General features: G+C 31.1%; 2 protein-coding genes across 2 annotated transcripts; one reads left to right on the top strand and one right to left on the bottom strand.

Moving 5' to 3' along the window:
- Positions 1–337: 337 nt before the first annotated feature.
- Positions 338–1,116, bottom strand: LOC101892070 (histidine-rich glycoprotein-like). The gene is made up of 2 exons (XM_005190159.4): positions 964–1,116; positions 338–878 (listed from the first exon to the last, which is right to left on the bottom strand). The coding sequence occupies exons 1-2, from the start codon at positions 1,066–1,068 to the stop codon at positions 417–419; spliced, it is 567 nt and encodes a 188-aa protein (XP_005190216.3). The 5' UTR covers positions 1,069–1,116; the 3' UTR covers positions 338–416.
- A 19,093-nt stretch (positions 1,117–20,209) lies between these two features.
- Positions 20,210–20,926, top strand: LOC131801600 (larval cuticle protein 9-like). Its single transcript, XM_059120415.1, has 2 exons — positions 20,210–20,368; positions 20,431–20,926. The coding sequence occupies exons 1-2, from the start codon at positions 20,357–20,359 to the stop codon at positions 20,812–20,814; spliced, it is 396 nt and encodes a 131-aa protein (XP_058976398.1). The 5' UTR covers positions 20,210–20,356; the 3' UTR covers positions 20,815–20,926.
- Positions 20,927–21,243: the final 317 nt, after the last annotated feature.

Genomic DNA, 21,243 nt, shown 5'->3' with positions numbered 1-21,243 from the left:
AGGAAGATTCATATATACTTTCCTATGTGGGAAACCAATATTTCGAGGTGTTATATAATTTTTGGCCCAATCAAACTTATAATACCCCAAACACATAGTGTTGTAGGGCATAATAATGTGAGTGTATATCAACAACATCCTTACCTCTTACCATGGACATCTCGTAGGAAATAAGTACTTAGAAAATTATAAATTAAGTTTTGCAACACTTTTGGAATTTGGAATGAGATTTGTAAGTACTATAATTGAACATTTTGAATTTCTCCATTATGAAGATGCTTAATGTAATGGAAATTATACTACTCTAATGCCAGAAAAAAAAAAAAAATATAAGCGGTTCTATAACTTATGCAGATTCTAATATTTATTGTTCTTTAGATATAACGAAAGTTATTCATTCTTTCATTATTTGTAATTTATTGTTCGATTTTGGGATGGAAGCCGTGATCATCAGCGGTGTAAGTAACCTTAATTGGTTTTCCATGTTTATCTTTGTATTCGTATTCGCCCTTAACCACCCAAGTCTTCTTGTCCTCCAAATGGCCTTCGTGTGAAACGTGAGTGTGGTCACTTAAGTCCACGGAATATTTATATTCCTTGGGGCCTTGTTCAACATATTCCTTAACAATATCGGCATGGTGATTATGATGCTCGTCATGGTGGCCATGTTCCTCGTGGTGGTCATGTTCCTCGTGGTGGTCATGTTCCTCATGGTGTTCATTTTCCTCGTGGTGACCATGTTCTTCGTGGTGGTCATGCTCCTCATTGTGACCATGTTCTTCGTTGTGTTCATGCTCCTCGTGGTGACCGTGTTCTTCGTGGTGTTCCTCATGCTCATCAGCAAAAGCAAATGCCAAAAGGCAAGCAATAAGAATGATCTTAAAGAAATATTAGACAATAATATAATTAAGCAAATATATATTTTTGGTATAAAATTTGAATTTTCTTTCAAAAATATCTTACTGAGAATTTCATTTTTCTGTTTGAAGTCGGGAACTCAACTGATTTTTCTGTCCGATCTCTGTGATTTTTATATAAATTGAAGTTCAATAAAATTCTTAATAACATCAACTTCAGTTACAAAAACTCGATATCTTTATATGTTTTAGCGATTAAACAGTTCAATATATCCATTGACATTTGTTTGTTGCTGGCATTAAATGTTTGTTATCATTTGTAATTAGGCCTACTTTTTCCATTTTTTTTAATTGTTAACTCGCTTAACATTATTATGAGGAATTTTAATTATGCCAATAACTTTCCCTGCATAATTTACGATTTTAAGAAAGCCAACAGTCTTAATTCGATTAGTCCACATTTCTCTTTCCAATCAAAATCAACCAATTTTGGAAATTTGACATTCTCAAATTTATTTATCAATAAAATTTTTAATTCTGATCGAAATTTGAGGAAGGTGTTTAATAATCGCAAAAAAACAATTCCACTTCGTATTTCAAAAATAAAATGTAAATTTGGTTTCAACACTATCAAAAATTTTTAATATTTAAATCTATCCCTTTCGATAAAAAATGTATCTCTAGTTAACGTGGTTCTAACTGTGTCTTCGAAAAATTGCATCCACATAAGGATTATCTACGAATGACAGAAGCGCTAATCTTGGAATGTTCCAGAAACGGGGGACATAAAGGTTTTGAATATTGCATCATGGCCAAACGTGTTGGATCTATAATTTTTAATTATAGTGTCTGTAACGTGGTACTAAAAGAAATAAATCGTATGCAAAATAGAATTAATACCAGTGTACCTAAACTTCACTTCTTTAATGCACACAGTGAAAAATAAATAATTTCATATTTTAAACAAGTAAGCAAAGGCTATAGTCGTGCGGGGCCGACCATGTGATACCCTACAACACTACAATATGTTAGAAACCCCCTCATGCCCAAATCCATTTTGGAAGATTTCGCTTTTGAAATTATGTCACGGAGCACTTTGACCAGGGACATTTTCCCAATATTTATGTAATCTGTCGTGCTGTTAGTTTTTGTGGTCCATTTTACGGCTGAATATAATCCAATGGTCATCCAAAATGCCAGAATTTTTACCTGTGTTTAATTATCTTCTCAGGCGTGTCGAAAGGCTTCAATTGTGTCATCAGGATTTTTTTTCTGTTTATGGTTAATTTGAACCCCTAAATATTTTGCGATCATCTCCAAAAGCAAGAGGCCCCTCTGTGTCTCCAAAGTTAGACTCATTTATATGATTTGCTTGTCTACGATATTTGGCTATATTCATCAACGAAATCAGCATAAAAATCAGAATTTCGCCTTTTGTGTATTTCGGATATCGCCTGTAAGTAATGTTTGTATTTTTTTCACACAAAAGTAGTGGTCCATTCTACCCGCTGTCCTAAACCCTAACTACATGGGAGGTTGCGTGTCCTTTGGTTTCTATTTGCGTCCTTATAAAGGCTGCAAAATCAGGAACATTTTTAGTGGTTGGTCCATTTCAACCCCTAAATATATAGCGGTCATCTTTGAAAACAATAGCTCTTCTGAGTCTAACCCTACCCTTGTGAAAATTTTCCTGAAGATCGGACGATAATTGCAATCTGTGTATAATAACCACAACCCGTGTTGTAAGGTGAAAAATTTTTTATAAAATGTACATTTCAATATTATAAGTCAAATTGAAAAAATCGCATGCGATAAAAAATATGAAAAAAATGTCACAAAATAGTACAAAATCTATATTAACATCATTATTGGCATCTTTTTGTGCAATTTTTTAGAGTTTATACTTTTATGCCAAGAGGGAATTCTAAATTGACAAAATTTGTCAAAATCGCTCCAGCCATTCTGGAGATATAGGCATTCTAGCTAACATCCCCTTCCTTTGTTTTATATACATTGAATATATTTCGCTACATATATCCGATATTATTACTATCGGCATCTACGTAACGGTCACAAATGACCTGTTCGTCTAGTTGCAATTTCGCCGGCATTAAAAATATTCGCGGGTAAATGGAAAATTTGACTTTTATTTATCACAAATGCTATGGTCTATTTCAACCACTATATGTTACCCGATGACCATCAAAATTGGAAGGTTTCTGCCCAGCCCAAAGCCTTAGCCCCATGCTAACTTTCGCTTCGATTGGTCTATAATTGTGACCTGTAGAGCAACTGCAAAATCAGGAAATTTTTCAGTTTTTGGTCCATTTCAACCCCTATATATTATGCGATTATCTCCAAAAGAAATAGAGAGTGACCTGTGATTACAAATTAACTTGGACAGATGGACGGACGGGCATACATAGCTAGATCGACTCAGCTCGGCGAGATAGGAAGATCCATATATACTTTCCTATGTGGGAAATCAATATTTCGAGGTGTTACATAATTTTTGGCCTAATCAAACTTATAATACCCCAACACATAGTGTTGTAGGGTATAACAAAGGCTATAGTAGGGCTGGAACGACCATTTGATACCCTGCAACGTTGTAAAGTGTTTGCGGATCTGAAACCCTTTTGTTAAATAAAGTGTGGTATACTAAAGTGGTATACTACACCACTTTGCATATTTAATTGAGCTTCACATATCACTTTTAAAAGTGATCACAAATAATAGCTAAAATCGCCGAGAACTCAATATTTAAGGAGTTATGGTCATTTTAAAGTTTTCAATAATTCATGTCTTAAAAAGTGATAACAAATAATAGCTAAAATCGCCAAAAACTCAATATTCAAGGAGTTATGGTCATTTTAAAGTTTTTAATAATTCATGCCTTAAAAAGTGATCACAAATAATAGCTAAAATCGCCGTAAACTCAATATTTAAGGAGTCGTGGCCATTTTAAAGTTTGCAATAATTCATGCCTTAAAAAGTGATAACAATTAATAGCTAAAATCGCCGAAAACTCAATATTCAAGGAGTTATGGTCATTTTAAAGTTTTCAATGATTCATGCCTTAAAAAGTGATAACAAATAATAGCTAAAATCGCCGACAACTCAATATTTAAGGAGTTAGGGTCATTTAACAGTCTTCAATAATTCATGTCTTAAAAAGTGATCACAAATAATAGCTAAAATCGCCGAAAACTCAATATTTAAGGAGTTATGGCCATTTTAAATTTTTCAATAATTTATGCCTTAAAAAGTGATAACAAATAATAGCTAAAATCGCCGAAAACTCAATATTTAAGGAGTTAGGGCCATTTTACAGTCTTCAAGAATTCATGCCTTAAAAAGTGATATCAATTAATAGCTAAAATCGCCGAGAACTCAATATTTAAAGAGTTATGGTCATTTTAAAGTATTTAATGATTCATGCTTTTAACAGTGAACACAAATAATAGCTAAAATCGCCGAAAACTAAATATAAGGAGTTATGGCCATTTTAAAGTTTTCAATAGTTCATGTCTTTAAAAGTGATAACAATAATAGCTAAAATCGCCGAAAACTCAATATTCAAGGAGTTATGGCCATTTTAAAGTTTTTAATAATTCATGCCTTAAAAAGTGATCACAAATAATAGTTAAAATCGCCAAAAACTCAATATTCAAGGAGTTATGGTCATTTTAAAGTTTTTAATAATTCATGCCTTAAAAAGTGATCACAAATAAAAGCTAAAATCGCCGAAAACTCAATATTTAAGGAGTTATGGCCATTTTAAAGTTTTCAATAATTCATGCCTTAAAAAGTGATCACAAATAATAGCTAAAATCGCCGAAAACTCAATATTTAAGGAGTTATGGTCATTTTAAAGTTATTAATAATTCATGTCTTAAAAAGTGATAACAAATAATAGCTAAAATCGCCAAAAACTCAATATTCAAGGAGTTATGGCCATTTTAAAGTTTTCAATAATTCATGTCTTAAAAAGTGATAACAAATAATAGCTAAAATCGCCGAAAACTCAATATTTAAGGAGTTATGGCCATTTTAAAGTTTTCAATAATTCATGACTTAAAAAGTGATCACAAATAATAGCTAAAATCGCCGAAAACTCAATATTTAAGGAGTAATGGCCATTTTAAAGTTTTCAATAATTCATGTCTTAAAAAGTGATAACAATTAATAGCTAAAATCGCCGAGAACTCAATATTTAAGGAGTTATGGTGATTTTAAAGTATTTAATAATTCATGCCACAAATAATAGCTAAAATCGCCGAAAACTCAATATAAGGAGTTATGGCCATTTTAAAGTTTTCAATAATTCATGCCTTAAAAAGTGATCACAAATAATAGCTAAAATCGCCGAAAACTCAATATTTAAGGAGTTATGTCATTTTAAAGTATTTAATAATTTATGCCACAAATAATAGCTAAAATCGCCGAAAACTCAATATTATAGGAGTTACGACCATTTTAAAGTATCTAATAATTCATACTTTTAAAAGTGATCACAAATAATAGCTAAAATCGCCGAAAACTCAATATTTAAGGAGTTATGGCCATTTTAAAGTTTTCAATAATTCATGCCTTAAAAGTGATCACAAATAATAGCTAAAATCGCCGAAAACTCAATATTTAAGGAGTTATGGTCATTTTAAAGTTATTAATAATTCATGTCTTAAAAAGTGATAACAAATAATAGCTAAAATCGCCAAAAACTCAATATTCAAGGAGTTATGGTCATTTTAAAGTTTTTAATAATTCATGCCTTAAAAAGTGATCACAAATAATAGCTAAAATCGCTGAAAACTCAATATTTAAGGAGTTATGGGCATTTTAAAGTTTTCAATAATTCATGGCTTAAAAAGTGATCACAAATAATAGCTAAAATCGCCGAAAACTCAATATTTAAGGAGTAATGGCCATTTTAAAGATTTCAATAATTCATGTCTTAAAAAGTGATAACAAATAATAGCTAAAATAATTCATTCATGGAGTTATGGCCATTTTAAAGTTTTCAATAATTCATGCCTTAAAAAGTGATCACAAATAATAGCTAAAATCGCCGAAAACTCAATATTTAAGGAATTATGGCCATTTTAAAGTTTTCAATAATTCATGTCTTAAAAAGTGATCACAAATAATAGCTAAAATCGCCGAGAACTCAATATTTAAGGAGTTATGGTGATTTTAAAGTATTTAATAATTCATGCCACAAATAATAGCTAAAATCGCCGAAAACTCAATATTATAGGAGTTACGGCCATTTTAAAGTATCTACTAATTCATACTTTTAAAAGTGATCACAAATAATAGCTAAAATCGCCGAAAACTCAATATTTAAGGAGTAATGGCCATTTTAAACTTTTCAATAATTCCTGTCTTAAAAAGTGATCACAAATAATAGCTAAAATCGCCGAAAACTCAATATTTAAGGAGTTATGGTCATTTTAAAGTTTCCAATAATTCATGTCTTAAAAAGTGGTCACAAATAATAGCTAAAATCGCCAAAAACTCAATATTCAAGGGGTTATGGTCATTTTAAAGTTTTTAATAATTCATGTCTTAAAAAGTGATCACAAATAATAGCTAAAATCGCTGAAAACTCAATATTTAAGGAGTTATGGCCATTTTAAAGTTTTCAATAAATCAAGGCTTAAAAAGTCATCACAAATAATAGCTAAAATCGCCGAAGACTCAATATTTAAGGAGTAATGGCCACTTTAAAGTTTTCAATAATTCATGTCTTAAAAAGTGATCACAAATAATAGCTAAAATCGCCGAAAACTCAATATTTAAGGAATTATGGCCATTTTAAAGTTTTCAATAATTCATGTCTTAAAAAGTGATCACAAATAATAGCTAAAATCGACGAGAACTCAATATTTAAGGAGTTATGGTGATTTTAAAGTATTTAATAATTCATGCCACAAATAATAGCTAAAATCGCCGAAAACTCAATATTATAGGAGTTACGGCCATTTTAAAGTATCTACTAATTCATACTTTTAAAAGTGATCACAAATAATAGCTAAAATCGCCGAAAACTCAATATTTAAGGAGTTATGGCCATTTTAAAGTTTTCAATAATTCATGCCTTAAAAAGTGATCACAAATAATAGCTAAAATCGCCGAAAACTCAATATTTAAGGAGTTATGGTCATTTTAAAGTTATTAATAATTCATGTCTTAAAAAGTGATAACAAATAATAGCTAAAATCGCCAAAAACTCAATATTCAAGGAGTTATGGTCATTTTAAAGTTTTCAATAATTCATGCCTTAAAAAGTGATCACAAATAATAGCTAAAATCGCCGAAAACTCAATATTTAAGGAGTTATGGTCATTTTAAAGTTATTAATAATTCATGTCTTAAAAAGTGATAACAAATAATAGCTAAAATCGCCAAAAACTCAATATTCAAGGAGTTATGGTCATTTTAAAGTTTTTAATAATTCATGCCTTAAAAAGTGATCACAAAAAATAGCTAAAATCGCTGAAAACTCAATATTTAAGGAGTTAGGGTCATTTAACAGTCTTCAATAATTCATGTCTTAAAAAGTGATCACAAATAATAGCTAAAATCGCCGAAAACTCAATATTTAAGGAGTTATGGCCATTTAAAATTTTTCAATAATTTATGCCTTAAAAAGTGATAACAAATAATAGCTAAAATCGCCGAAAACTCAATATTTAAGGAGTTAGGGCCATTTTACAGTCTTCAAGAATTCATGCCTTAAAAAGTGATATCAATTAATAGCTAAAATCGCCGAGAACTCAATATTTAAGGAGTTATGGTCATTTTAAAGTATTTAATGATTCATGCTTTTAACAGTGAACACAAATAATAGCTAAAATCGCCGAAAACTAAATATAAGGAGTTATGGCCATTTTAAAGTTTTCAATAGTTCATGTCTTTAAAAGTGATAACAAATAATAGCTAAAATCGCCAAAAACTCAATATTCAAGGAGTTATGGTCATTTTAAAGTTTTTAATAATTCATGCCTTAAAAAGTGATAACAAATAATAGCTAAAATCGCCGACAACTCAATATTTAAGGAGTTAGGGTCATTTAACAGTCTTCAATAATTCATGTCTTAAAAAGTGATCACAAATAATAGCTAAAATCGCCGAAAACTCAATATTTAAGGAGTTATGGCCATTTTAAATTTTTCAATAATTTATGCCTTAAAAAGTGATAACAAATAATAGCTAAAATCGCCGAAAACTCAATATTTAAGGAGTTAGGGCCATTTTACAGTCTTCAAGAATTCATGCCTTAAAAAGTGATATCAATTAATAGCTAAAATCGCCGAGAACTCAATATTTAAGGAGTTATGGCCATTTTAAAGTTTTTAATAATTCATGCCTTAAAAAGTGATCACAAATAATAGCTAAAATCGCCGAAAACTCAATATTTAAGGAGTTATGGCCATTTTAAAGTTTTCAATAGTTCATGTCTTTAAAAGTGATAACAAATAATAGCTAAAATCGCCGAAAACTCAATATTCAAGGAGTTATGGCCATTTTAAAGTTTTTAATAATTCATGCCTTAAAAAGTGATCACAAATAATAGTTAAAATCGCCAAAAACTCAATATTCAAGGAGTTATGGTCATTTTAAAGTTTTTAATAATTCATGCCTTAAAAAGTGATCACAAATAATAGCTAAAATCGCCGAAAACTCAATATTTAAGGAGTTATGGCCATTTTAAAGTTTTCAATAATTCATGCCTTAAAAAGTGATCACAAATAATAGCTAAAATCGCCGAAAACTCAATATTTAAGGAGTTATGGTCATTTTAAAGTTATTAATAATTCTTGTCTTAAAAAGTGATAACAAATAATAGCTAAAATCGCCAAAAACTCAATATTCAAGGAGTTATGGCCATTTTAAAGTTTTCAATAATTCATGTCTTAAAAAGTGATAACAAATAATAGCTAAAATCGCCGAAAACTCAATATTTAAGGAGTTATGGCCATTTTAAAGTTTTCAATAATTCATGACTTAAAAAGTGATCACAAATAATAGCTAAAATCGCCGAAAACTCAATATTTAAGGAGTAATGGCCATTTTAAAGTTTTCAATAATTCATGTCTTAAAAAGTGATAACAATTAATAGCTAAAATCGCCGAGAACTCAATATTTAAGGAGTTATGGTGATTTTAAAGTATTTAATAATTCATGCCACAAATAATAGCTAAAATCGCCGAAAACTCAATATAAGGAGTTATGGCCATTTTAAAGTTTTCAATAATTCATGCCTTAAAAAGTGATCACAAATAATAGCTAAAATCGCCGAAAACTCAATATTTAAGGAGTTATGCCATTTTAAAGTATTTAATAATTTATGCCACAAATAATAGCTAAAATCGCCGAAAACTCAATATTATAGGAGTTACGACCATTTTAAAGTATCTAATAATTCATACTTTTAAAAGTGATCACAAATAATAGCTAAAATCGCCGAAAACTCAATATTTAAGGAGTTATGGCCATTTTAAAGTTTTCAATAATTCATGCCTTAAAAAGTGATCACAAATAATAGCTAAAATCGCCGAAAACTCAATATTTAAGGAGTTATGGTCATTTTAAAGTTATTAATAATTCATGTCTTAAAAAGTGATAACAAATAATAGCTAAAATCGCCAAAAACTCAATATTCAAGGAGTTATGGTCATTTTAAAGTTTTTAATAATTCATGCCTTAAAAAGTGATCACAAATAATAGCTAAAATCGCTGAAACTCAATATTTAAGGAGTTATAGGCATTTTAAAGTTTTCAATAATTCATGGCTTAAAAAGTGATCACAAATAATAGCTAAAATCGCCGAAAACTCAATATTTAAGGAGTAATGGCCATTTTAAAGATTTCAATAATTCATGTCTTAAAAAGTGATAACAAATAATAGCTAAAATAATTCATTCATGGAGTTATGGCCATTTTAAAGTTTTCAATAATTCATGCCTTAAAAAGTGATCACAAATAATAGCTAAAATTGCCGAAAACTCAATATTCCAGGAGTTATGGCCATTTTAAAGTTTTCAATAATTCATGACTTAAAAAGTGATCACAAATAATAGCTAAAATCGCCGAAAACTCAATATTTAAGGAGTTATGGTCATTTTAAAGTTTTTAATAATTTATGCTTTAAAAAGTGATTACAAATAATAGCTAAAATCGCTGAAAACTCAATATTTAAGGAGTTATGGTGATTTTAAAGTATTTAATAATTCATGCTTTTAACAGTGAACACAAATAATAGCAAAAATCGCCGAAAACTCAATAAAAGGAGTTATGGCCATTTTAAAGTTTTCAATAATTTATGTCTTAAAAAGTGATAACAAATAATAGCTAAAATCGCCAAAAACTCAATATTCAAGGAGTTATGGTCATTTTAAAGTTTTTAATAATTCATGCCTTAAAAAGTGATCACAAATAATAGCTAAAATCGCCGAAAACTCAATATTTAAGGAGTAATGGCCATTTTAAAGTTTTCAATAATTCAAGGCTTAAGAAGTCATCACAAATAATAGCTAAAATCGCCGAAAACTCAATATTTAAGGAGTAATGGCCATTTTAAAGTTTTCAATAATTCCTGTCTTAAAAAGTGATCACAAATAATAGCTAAAATCGCCGAAAACTCAATATTTAAGGAGTTATGGTCATTTTAAAGTTTCCAATAATTCATGTCTTAAAAAGTGGTCACAAATAATAGCTAAAATCGCCAAAAACTCAATATTCAAGGGGTTATGGTCATTTTAAAGTTTTTAATAATTCATGTCTTAAAAAGTGATCACAAATAATAGCTAAAATCGCTGAAAACTCAATATTTAAGGAGTTATGGTGATTTTAAAGTATTTAATAATTAATGCTTTTAACAGTGAACACAAATAATAGCAAAAATCGCCGAAAACTCAATATAAGGAGTTATGGCCATTTTAAAGTTTTCAATAATTCATGCCTTAAAAAGTGATCACAAATAATAGCTAAAATCGCCGAAAACTCAATATTTAAGGAGTTATGTCATTTTAAAGTATTTAATAATTTATGCCACAAATAATAGCTAAAATCGCCGAAAACTCAATATTATAGGAGTTACGGCCATTTTAAAGTATCTAATAATTCATACTTTTAAAAGTGATCACAAATAATAGCTAAAATCGCCGAAAACTCAATATTTAAGGAGTTATGGCCATTTTAAAGTTTTCAATAATTCATGCCTTAAAAAGTGATCACAAATAATAGCTAAAATCGCCGAAAACTCAATATTTAAGGAGTTATGGCCATTTTAAAGTTTTCAATAATTCATGTCTTAAAAAGTGATAACAAATAATATCTAAAATCGCCAAAAACTCAATATTCAAGGAGTTATGGTCATTTTAAAGTTTTAATAATTCATGCCTTAAAAAATGATCACAAATAATAGCTAAAATCGCTGAAAACTCAATATTTAAGGAGTTATGGCCATTTTAAAGTTTTCAATAATTCATGCCTTAAAAAGTGATCACAAATAATAGCTAAAATCGCCGAAAACTCAATATTTAAGGAGTTATGGTCATTTTAAAGTTATTAATAATTCATGTCTTAAAAAGTGATAACAAATAATATCTAAAATCGCCAAAAACTCAATATTCAAGGAGTTATGGTCATTTTAAAGTTTTTAATAATTCATGCCTTAAAAAGTGATCACAAATAATAGCTAAAATCGCCGAAAACTCAATATTTAAGGAGTTATGTCATTTTAAAGTATTTAATAATTTATGCCACAAATAATAGCTAAAATCGCCGAAAACTCAATATTATAGGAGTTACGGCCATTTTAAAGTATCTAATAATTCATACTTTTAAAAGTGATCACAAATAATAGCTAAAATCGCCGAAAACTCAATATTTAAGGAGTTATGGCCATTTTAAAGTTTTCAATAATTCATGCCTTAAAAAGTGATCACAAATAATAGCTAAAATCGCCGAAAACTCAATATTTAAGGAGTTATGGTCATTTTAAAGTTATTAATAATTCATGTCTTAAAAAGTGATAACAAATAATATCTAAAATCGCCAAAAACTCAATATTCAAGGAGTTATGGTCATTTTAAAGTTTTTAATAATTCATGCCTTAAAAAATGATCACAAATAATAGCTAAAATCGCTGAAAACTCAATATTTAAGGAGTTATGGCCATTTTAAAGTTTTCAATAATTCATGCCTTAAAAAGTGATCACAAATAATAGCTAAAATTGCCGAAAACTCAATATTCCAGGAGTTATGGCCATTTTAAAGTTTTCAATAATTCATGACTTAAAAAGTGATCACAAATAATAGCTAAAATCGCCGAAAACCTCAATATTTAAGGAGTTATGGTCATTTTAAAGTTTTAATAATTTATGCTTTAAAAAGTGATTACAAATAATAGCTAAAATCGCTGAAAACTCATATTTAAGGAGTTATGGTGATTTTAAAGTATTTAATAATTCATGCTTTTAACAGTGAACACAAATAATAGCAAAAATCGCCCGAAAACTCAATAAAAGGAGTTATGGCCATTTTAAAGTTTTCAATAATTTATGTCTTAAAAAGTGATAACAAATAATAGCTAAAATCGCCAAAAACTCAATATTCAAGGAGTTATGGTCATTTTAAAGTTTTCAATAATTCAAGGCTTAAGAAGTCATCACAAATAATAGCTAAAATCGCCGAAAACTCAATATTTAAGGAGTAATGGCCATTTCAAAGTTTTCAATAATTCATGTCTTAAAAAGTGATCACAAATAATAGCTAAAATCGCCGAAAACTCAATATTTAAGGAATTATGGCCATTTTAAAGTTTTCAATAATTCATGTCTTAAAAAGTGATCACAAATAATAGCTAAAATCGCCGAGAACTCAATATTTAAGGAGTTATGGTGATTTTAAAGTATTTAATAATTCATGCCACAAATAATAGCTAAAATTGCCGAAAACTCAATATTTAAGGAGTTATGGCCATTTTAAAGTTTTCAATAATTCATACTTTTAAAAGTGATCACAAATAATAGCTAAAATCGCCAAAAACTCAATATTCAAGGAGTTATGGTCATTTTAAAGTTTTTAATAATTCATGCCTTAAAAAGTGATCACAAATAATAGCTAAAATCTCTGAAAACTCAATATTTAAGGAGTTATGGCCATTTTAAAGTTTTCAATAATTCAAGGCTTAAAAAGTCATCACAAATAATAGCTAAAATCGCCGAAGACTCAGTATTTAAGGAGTAATGGCCACTTTAAAGTTTTCAATAATTCATGTCTTAAAAAGTGATCACAAATAATAGCTAAAATCGCCGAAAACTCAATATTTAAGGAATTATGGCCATTTTAAAGTTTTCAATAATTCATGTCTTAAAAAGTGATCACAAATAATAGCTAAAATCGCCGAAAACTCAATATTTAAAAGAGTTATGGTCAGTTTAAAGTATTTAATAATTCATGCCACAAATAATAGCTAAAATCGCTGAAAACTCAATATTTAAGGAGTTATGGCCATGTAGGGTATAACAAAGGCTATAGTGGGGCTGGAACGACCATTTGATACCCTGCAACGTTGTAAAGTGTTTGCAGATCTGAAACCCTTTTGTTAAATAAAGTGTGGTATACTAAAGTGGTATACTACACCACTTTGTATATTTAATTGAGCTTCACATAGCAAATAAAAGTTTTTATTGGGAATTTGGGAGAATCAAATCTTACCAACTATGATTATAGTTATAATTTAAAGTCCATAGGAACTAGTATATGAGAGTAATATCATCCTCTGATTGCGTTTTCAATTCAGGCTTGTGAACAATTAACTTGAAATTGGATATATGGGAGCTATATCCAAATCTGTTCCGATCTCAATAAAATTTAACAAAGATATTGCTGAGCTGTAGTTGATATATTTCTCTGAATATCGTTGTTAACGAGCGCATATTACGGCTGTGGAGAAAAAATATAACAAATCGGAAGAAGAATTTATATGGGAGAAGTAGCTATATCCAAAACGATTTCCATCAAATTTGGCATAGTTATTTTCAGGCCTAATTTGGTTATATGTGCAAAATTCCATACCATTTGGCTGATATTAAACGTTTGGTGAACAATAAAAGACAAATCGGACGAAACTATATATGAGAGATACATATAAATTGTGGGCGATTATCTCCAATTTCAACAGCGTTCGTCCTTGGGTCAAACAAATGATTTGTGCAAAATTTCATCTGGATCGTACAATAAACGCGACCCGAACTTTGTTTACAAAAATACATGGTCGGACGGACAGACGGGCGGACGGACATGCATAAATCGACTCAAAATGTAATTCTATGCAGATCATCGTAAGGAACTATGGGTCTATCTCGTTTTCTTTAGCATGTTACAAACCCATTCAGAAAGATATAATACCTTGTGGTATAGGGTATAAAAAGCGATATCTTCCCAAATGGTTTTGAACATAAGGGGAGGGTATATTAAGTTCGTCATTCCGTTTGTAACTCATCGAAATAATCATTTTAGACCCAACAAGGTATATATATTCTTGATCAGCGTAAAATTCTAAGACGATTTAGTCCTGTCCGTCCGTCCGTCTGTCCGTCGCACAAGTAGTTCCTTGTGAATACTTTACCCCCTGAGAGAGAATTGTCTATATAGGTCCACGATATCGTATATCCCCCATATAACGGTACTCCCCTATATTCGGTATTTTGATGATTTTAGCCACTTTTTCCAATGGAATTATCTGAAAACCAACCAAGGAGTTCCTTGTGAGTACTTTACACCCAGACATTGATTTGTCTTTATAGGTCCACAATACCGTATATCCCCCCATATATCGGCAACTTCCTATATTAGATATTTTAAAGATTTTAAAAAAAAATTTAATGGATTTTATTTTTTGGAGAATTTTCTAATTTGTTCCAAATGGTGGATGGTATTCAAAGTTCGGCCCGGCCGAACATACTGCTTTTTTACTTGTTTATTTTTAACTGATTAATATTCTAGGATAACATATTCTACACTTTCCATTACTTCCTATTTCTTCGATATACAGAGGTTATAAAAAGTTCGGTGTGGCGTTTGTGTGAAGCAGAAAAATAATCATAAAATTGACATTCGTGATTTTAAGTGACAATGTACCATAAGTGTTTTAGCTTATAATTTCTAAAGCATAACAATATACAAAAATACAAAAAATATTTAAAATAGTTTTCTTTTACGAGTGTGCAACTAACTAGACGTTGCCTTCTCAACGTTCAAGTTCATCAAATCAACTTCACGAACACTGCACAATAACATGTGCCTGCATTGGAAGCCGTTGTGTTGTTTTGGTAAATAAGCTCATCGCTTCGAGGATTTGTGAAACAATTTCATCTGAATTTAAATTTAATCTGCATATGTTTAATGTCAAAAATAAATATTGCAACATGTATATTTATGGAATGACCTATATAGATGTTTGAACCATTAAGTTTTTATTGCATTAAACATTACGCCGTTAAATTAAATGTGTAATTTTATACAGTTTAATTGGTGTTTGTTAATTATAATAAAATGTCAATTTAAAAACAATTTGGTGCAAAAAACCGTTATAGCGCAATTATTCTGTCCATACTGATATAAATACATTTCCTATAAATATATTTGCAAGTTTTACGATCGCATAATAAAATACTGAATGCCAAAGGGAATAGCTGAACAATGAGGAAAATTCATTTCATGGTAAATCCAAACCAAAACAATTTCGATAAGAGTGTTTATAAAAAAATTCCTAAATTTCCACTTAGCTGATCTACAGCCTCGTCTGTTTACTGGTTTTCACTTATGCGGATCAAATTTCAACGCAGGAGAGCCGACATTCAGTGGACGTAAAACAGCAATCGGAGTCCAGTTCAAATGACTTCAAACATTCTGTTGAACAAATTGGTCGTGTTCGTGTCCAGAGTGAAAAACAGGCTGATGATGATCATGACATACTTGTGGCAGGCGAACAAAAATACATACTAAAAAGAAATCGTTGATATTGGTAGAAGTATATGTTGAAGCCAATTTAAATAAGATATATATTTTATTGATAAATTTATAAATATAATTTATTGATAAATTCAAAATTTCATTTATTGCATTAATTTAGAAGCATTGCTGAATGTATTTTAGTTTTATTTAAAAAAAAATATTTTTGTCAAATATGTTATTGTTAATTAACACTTGGAGAGAATATGCTCAGACAAAACCCATTTGTTTTTAACAGGCAAAAGGAAACGAGATAGACCCATAGGTCAATCGGTCAAAATTTGGATATAGCTTCCATATATATCTTGGCACCAAACGTGTAATATCAGCACAAATGGTATGAAATTTGGCACATACGACCAAATTAGGCCTGATTTTCTCACAAATTTGCCATAAAAATTTTATTTGTTATGTGAAGCTCTACTAAATATGCAAAATGGTGTAGGATATCATAAAGTCGGCCCGCCCGACTTTAAGACTTTCTTTACTGGTTTAAATTGATTTAAAGTTTTTGCTATATTTAATAATTTGCTATATTATTGAAATAATAAGAAAATCATACCCAACTCATTCTTTTAAATATTAAAGATTAATAGGTCTTTCGCACTTTGTGCATCAATGAATTAAGCCTGACTATTTTGCAAAAACAAAATAACATAACATATGATAGCGCTGTTCTTAAAATCTACAGGCCCCTTGCTTCTCAAGCGTTTCGACTGCCAATCAAAATTTTCAAAAGAGTATACTCAGTATAAAACTTGCAATCTTAGAGTACTCTGTAAGCTAGCATCGATGCAAATATTACCATATGCAAAGTTTGAAAATGTTTACTTTTTGTGGAGGTGGTACCACAGGGAGTACACCGATGTACGATGTAACAAGGTTGGATGGAATCAGATACTTTCTATGAGAGTTACCGTGCGCACCAGCCTGACAGACGGACACCGGTAGATCGACTACAAATGACCTGAAACTGATTTCACCTAAATGGACCTATGGTCTTAAACTTATATTTCGATGAGGAACATTTTGCCGCATCAAATAATATATATGTCCATAAAGAAAGGGGCGCTACAATAGCTTTGCGTTCAGACCGCACAATAAACATCAAATGGTATAGAGAAGCTATATCCAAATCAGAACCGATTTTGATGAAATTCAGCAGAGGCACTTCTGGGGTGTTCCTGATATCTGCTTCGACATATCATTGTTGTAGAGTGCTTATTACGAAAATCTGATGAAACATATATATGGAAGCTATAGCTATATCAGGATCAATTTTCCCTTAAACACGGATGTGCCGAAATTTATCCAATTTGGAGGAATATTACTCATATGATGCTAAAAAGTGTGGTTAAAATACAAAATAATCGGATGTTTCGCCTGATGAGTGATAAAAAAAAACATAATGAGCCTATTTCAGCAGTCTTCTGCCGCAAGAATCATTACCCATTTATACGATTCATCTAAAAGATTTTATAGCATGATTACAACAGAAAGTAAGCTAAATCAACTTAGACTTTTGCGCTGATCAAGAATATATATGCTTTGTTGAGCCCAACATGATTGTTTCGAGGATATACAAATGGAATAACAAAGTTAACATATATTCGTAAATAAAATTTTGAATGCATATAAAATCAAAAGGAGTAGCGAAGCGCACCGGGTTCAGCTAGTTACGTATATATATCATTCCCAAGGAACATTAGTGACTAATAATGATATCAAATATATACAGGGTGAAATAAAAAGCTGCACAAATTCCAAGGCCATAATTATTTTTTAAATTTTATTGAATGAAAGCAAAAAATGTCAGAAATAGCATCACATTTTAGAATAAGTTTAGATTTGTTCTAATTGGTCAACTTTGGCACGAATTATGTCCTCCAATCGGCCAATGAAACCGTCACACGCTGCCCGAATGTTGCTCTGCGGTATTTTGGCCCAATCCCAACGAAGCGCTTGCTTGAGGTGGTCGACACTTTGGTATTTTTTAGTGCCAACCTTGCTTTCTAAAATATGGAAATGTAGAATTGAAGCGAGGAACCTCATTTTTAACCATTCTTGGGTGGCGCGTGCTGAGTGCGATGGCGCTGAGTCCTGTTGGAATGTCCAAGGTCTGCACCCTCTAGAATATTTTCGCGATAATATTCTGCATTTATTCTGATGCTACGGTCGATTAATACGAGCAGAGAGCGACCATCGGCTGTTATGGCGGCCCACAGCATCACCATGTCCGGTGCTTGAGTTCTGGTGGCCAACCGAAGGTGCACATTTTCAGCTGACCTCTTTGGCAAGTGAACACGATCATTTTATTTGTTTACAAACTGCTAGACAACGAATGTTTTCTCATCGGAGAAAACCAAATTCGGCAGTTCAACACTTTCGGCCAAGCGAAGCAACTATTTAGCTTTTTCGAGTCCATTTTCTTTCTGTTGTGCTGAAAGTTTTTGCACATTTTGGAATTGCAGTGGCTTTACTCCGAGCTCATTTTTCAATATTTGCCGAATGGAATACTGCGGTATGTTCAACTCACGAGCCATTTTTCGGCCTCTGAGACGCGGGTTTAGGTAGAACGAAAGCATAACAAGTGGAGAAAGATGTAAATGTTTATAAGTGCGGTTGTAAGATTTAGAAGATTTTCCAAAAGAATTTTAGTTTTATTTAATTCTTTGGTTTCTCTTGTATTGAGCTTACGATCTCGTCACGTGGGTAAAAAATGTTTTTTTGTCATAGAAGTTATTTTTAAAATAACTTCTGGGAAGAATATTCCAGACAAAAAGCAAGGGAACTGATGAGGATTGGTGGCTCTTTCCGGAACCTAGATATTCCCTTATCCCCTGGTAAACATTACCATCGTTCTCCACTAATAAACAAACGTTGTTGGAATAAAAACAACAATAAAGGGATTAAGCCTGACTATTTTGCAACATAAAAAAATAAATAAAAAAGCAGATAAGTTCGGCCAGGACGAACTTTTTATACCCTCCGCCGTTTGGAAGAAACTTGAAAAATTTAAAAAAAAAATCCGTCGGAAAATACCGCTCAAGTGAAAACCGTTATATGGCGGCTACACGAAGACATGTTCCTGTCGTCGCAAAAATCATCAAAATACCGAATATCGGGAGGAACCGTTATATAGGGGATTAATGATATCGTGAACCTATACAGACATTTTTTTCCAGGGTGTAATGTTCTCACATGGAAACCCTTTTGTGGATTTTAAGACAACTCCATTTAAAAAATTGGCTGAAATCATCAGACTACCGAATATCGGGATATACGATATCGCAGACCAATATAGCCCATTTTCGACCTGCCTGCAGACAAAAGACTGAGCAAATTTTTAGCTTCCTATACTAATTTGTTTTGACTCTAGCGTGATTACAACGAACGGACAGGTCTAAATCGTCTTAGAATTATATGCTGATCAAGAATATATATACTTTGTTGGGTCTAAAATAATTATTTCGAATGACGAAGTTAATATACCCTCCACACAATGTATGGTGGAGAGTATAAAAATAATAAAAACAAACCGTACGACATAATGAATACGGATCATAGTTAGTGTGACTAAACTACATGTATCGCGACAACCTCTGCAATAAAGCTAAATAGCCTTTTCTGAACCCCGTGAAAAGTTCTCTACCTCCGAATTGTTAATTTTATGTTAATCCTATGCCATTGATTGAATTACGAAGAGTTGCTACACTTTTGGCCCAAAACAAACTTCAAAACCATGTTCGAACAAAAATTCGGATAACTATAACATTTTGAAAATGTATTATAATTTAATGATGATTGTTGCAAAAATGCCTCTATATATTTCAAATTTTATATGCCGTAAATTTCCTTCGGAATTTACAATTTACATATTGACATATACTCTCGTTTGGGATTTGCCAAAAATTTATATTGCTTTGCTATCATAAACAATTTGAACAAAATATTTTTGCAATTAATTTCAAGAAAAGTAATTCAACCCAGATTTCGAAATGCGAGCAAGATTTAAGATAAATGTTGATTGAACGGGTTTCTCTGGCAAGAGGTGTGTTCTTCTAAATTTGTTGGCCTACATTTTTTTGATAAACAATTAAAATTATTACACTTTGCCAATGAACTTGTTTTGTTCAGAAAAATTGCCTAAACAGCCGATTGTCAAAACCGACAATTGGTGCCAAGTAAAAGTCATTATACCTTTGATGTATGGGTGCAATATGAAAGGTATGGAATTTTATATGTCGTACGGGATAGGAGGGTGAGGCTAGGATCAGATGAGTTATAGAGTTTGTAAAAGGCGATTGAATTCTCGCAAAAGCCATTGTACAAACCTGAATAATTAACATTGCCAGATGAGATGAGATGAGTTCAATATCTTTCGTTTTTTGATATAAATAGGCTTCCACAACGAAGAAGGATTATCAGTTATTGTTTGAATTCAACTGTAAACGATTTCTACTGCCAATATGAAATTTACTGTAAGTATTTTTTGGACCTTATTAAAATAACAGATTTTTTCAAAATTGAAATTCTCAATTAGATTGTACTTGTGGCTTGCCTCCTGGCCGTCGCCTTTGCTGATGATCATGACCACCACGAACATCATGAGGAACATCACGATGATCATCATCATGAGGAACATCACGATGACCATCATCATGAGGAACATCACGATGATCATCATGACCACCATGAACACCATCATGCCGACATCGTCAAGGAGTATCATGAACACAATCCCAAGGATTACAAATATTCCGTTGAACAGAGCGATCATGTCCACGTTGAACATGAGGGACATTTGGCCGATGAGCACACTTGGATTGTCAAGGGCGAATATGAGTATCTTGACAAACATGGTAAACCTGTCAAGGTTACCTACACCGCTGACGAATATGGTTACCATCCAAAAATTCACCAATAGATAATTACATATTTTGCAATGCTACAGATCGATCGAATCTTCTAATTTGTTTGTTAACATTTAAGAGTGCAGTAGAATTCAATAAAGGTATTGCCTCATAGCTGAACACAAATGTCGAAAATTGTATTTATTTTAATGGAAGAAGTACAACAAATCCCTTCGCGGTTTGGAAAGTTATATTTTTGAATATATATCCAGTGTTGCAGTGGTATCTGTTATATTCATTGAACAAATGTCGGTAAATTTACCTCAAAAATTGGGATTTTCAAGATATATGTTGTTTGCTATGGATCCAAAATAACAATTACGTTGAAAATGAATGGGAAAATAGCAAATAGAAACTTGCAATACCAAATTTCAAACAATTCTGTTGCAAACCAGAGAATGTGGAACCTATTGCGATCTCCGAATATCAAATTCCGAAGATCG

Source organism: Musca domestica, unplaced genomic scaffold, assembly GCF_030504385.1.
Source record: "Musca domestica strain aabys unplaced genomic scaffold, Musca_domestica.polishedcontigs.V.1.1 17, whole genome shotgun sequence".
Lineage (NCBI taxonomy): Eukaryota > Metazoa > Arthropoda > Insecta > Diptera > Muscidae > Musca > Musca domestica.
This window is presented reverse-complemented; position numbering and strand designations above follow the sequence as displayed.

Excerpts from the sequence above, each read along its gene's own strand:
- LOC101892070 (XM_005190159.4), bottom strand. The coding sequence starts at position 1,068 with ATGTTATTAAGAATTTTATTGAACTTCAATTTATATAAAAATCACAGA. Across the intron at positions 879-963 it reads ACAGAAAAATGAAATTCTCA|ATCATTCTTATTGCTTGCCT; the intron begins GTAAGATATTTT and ends TATTTCTTTAAG.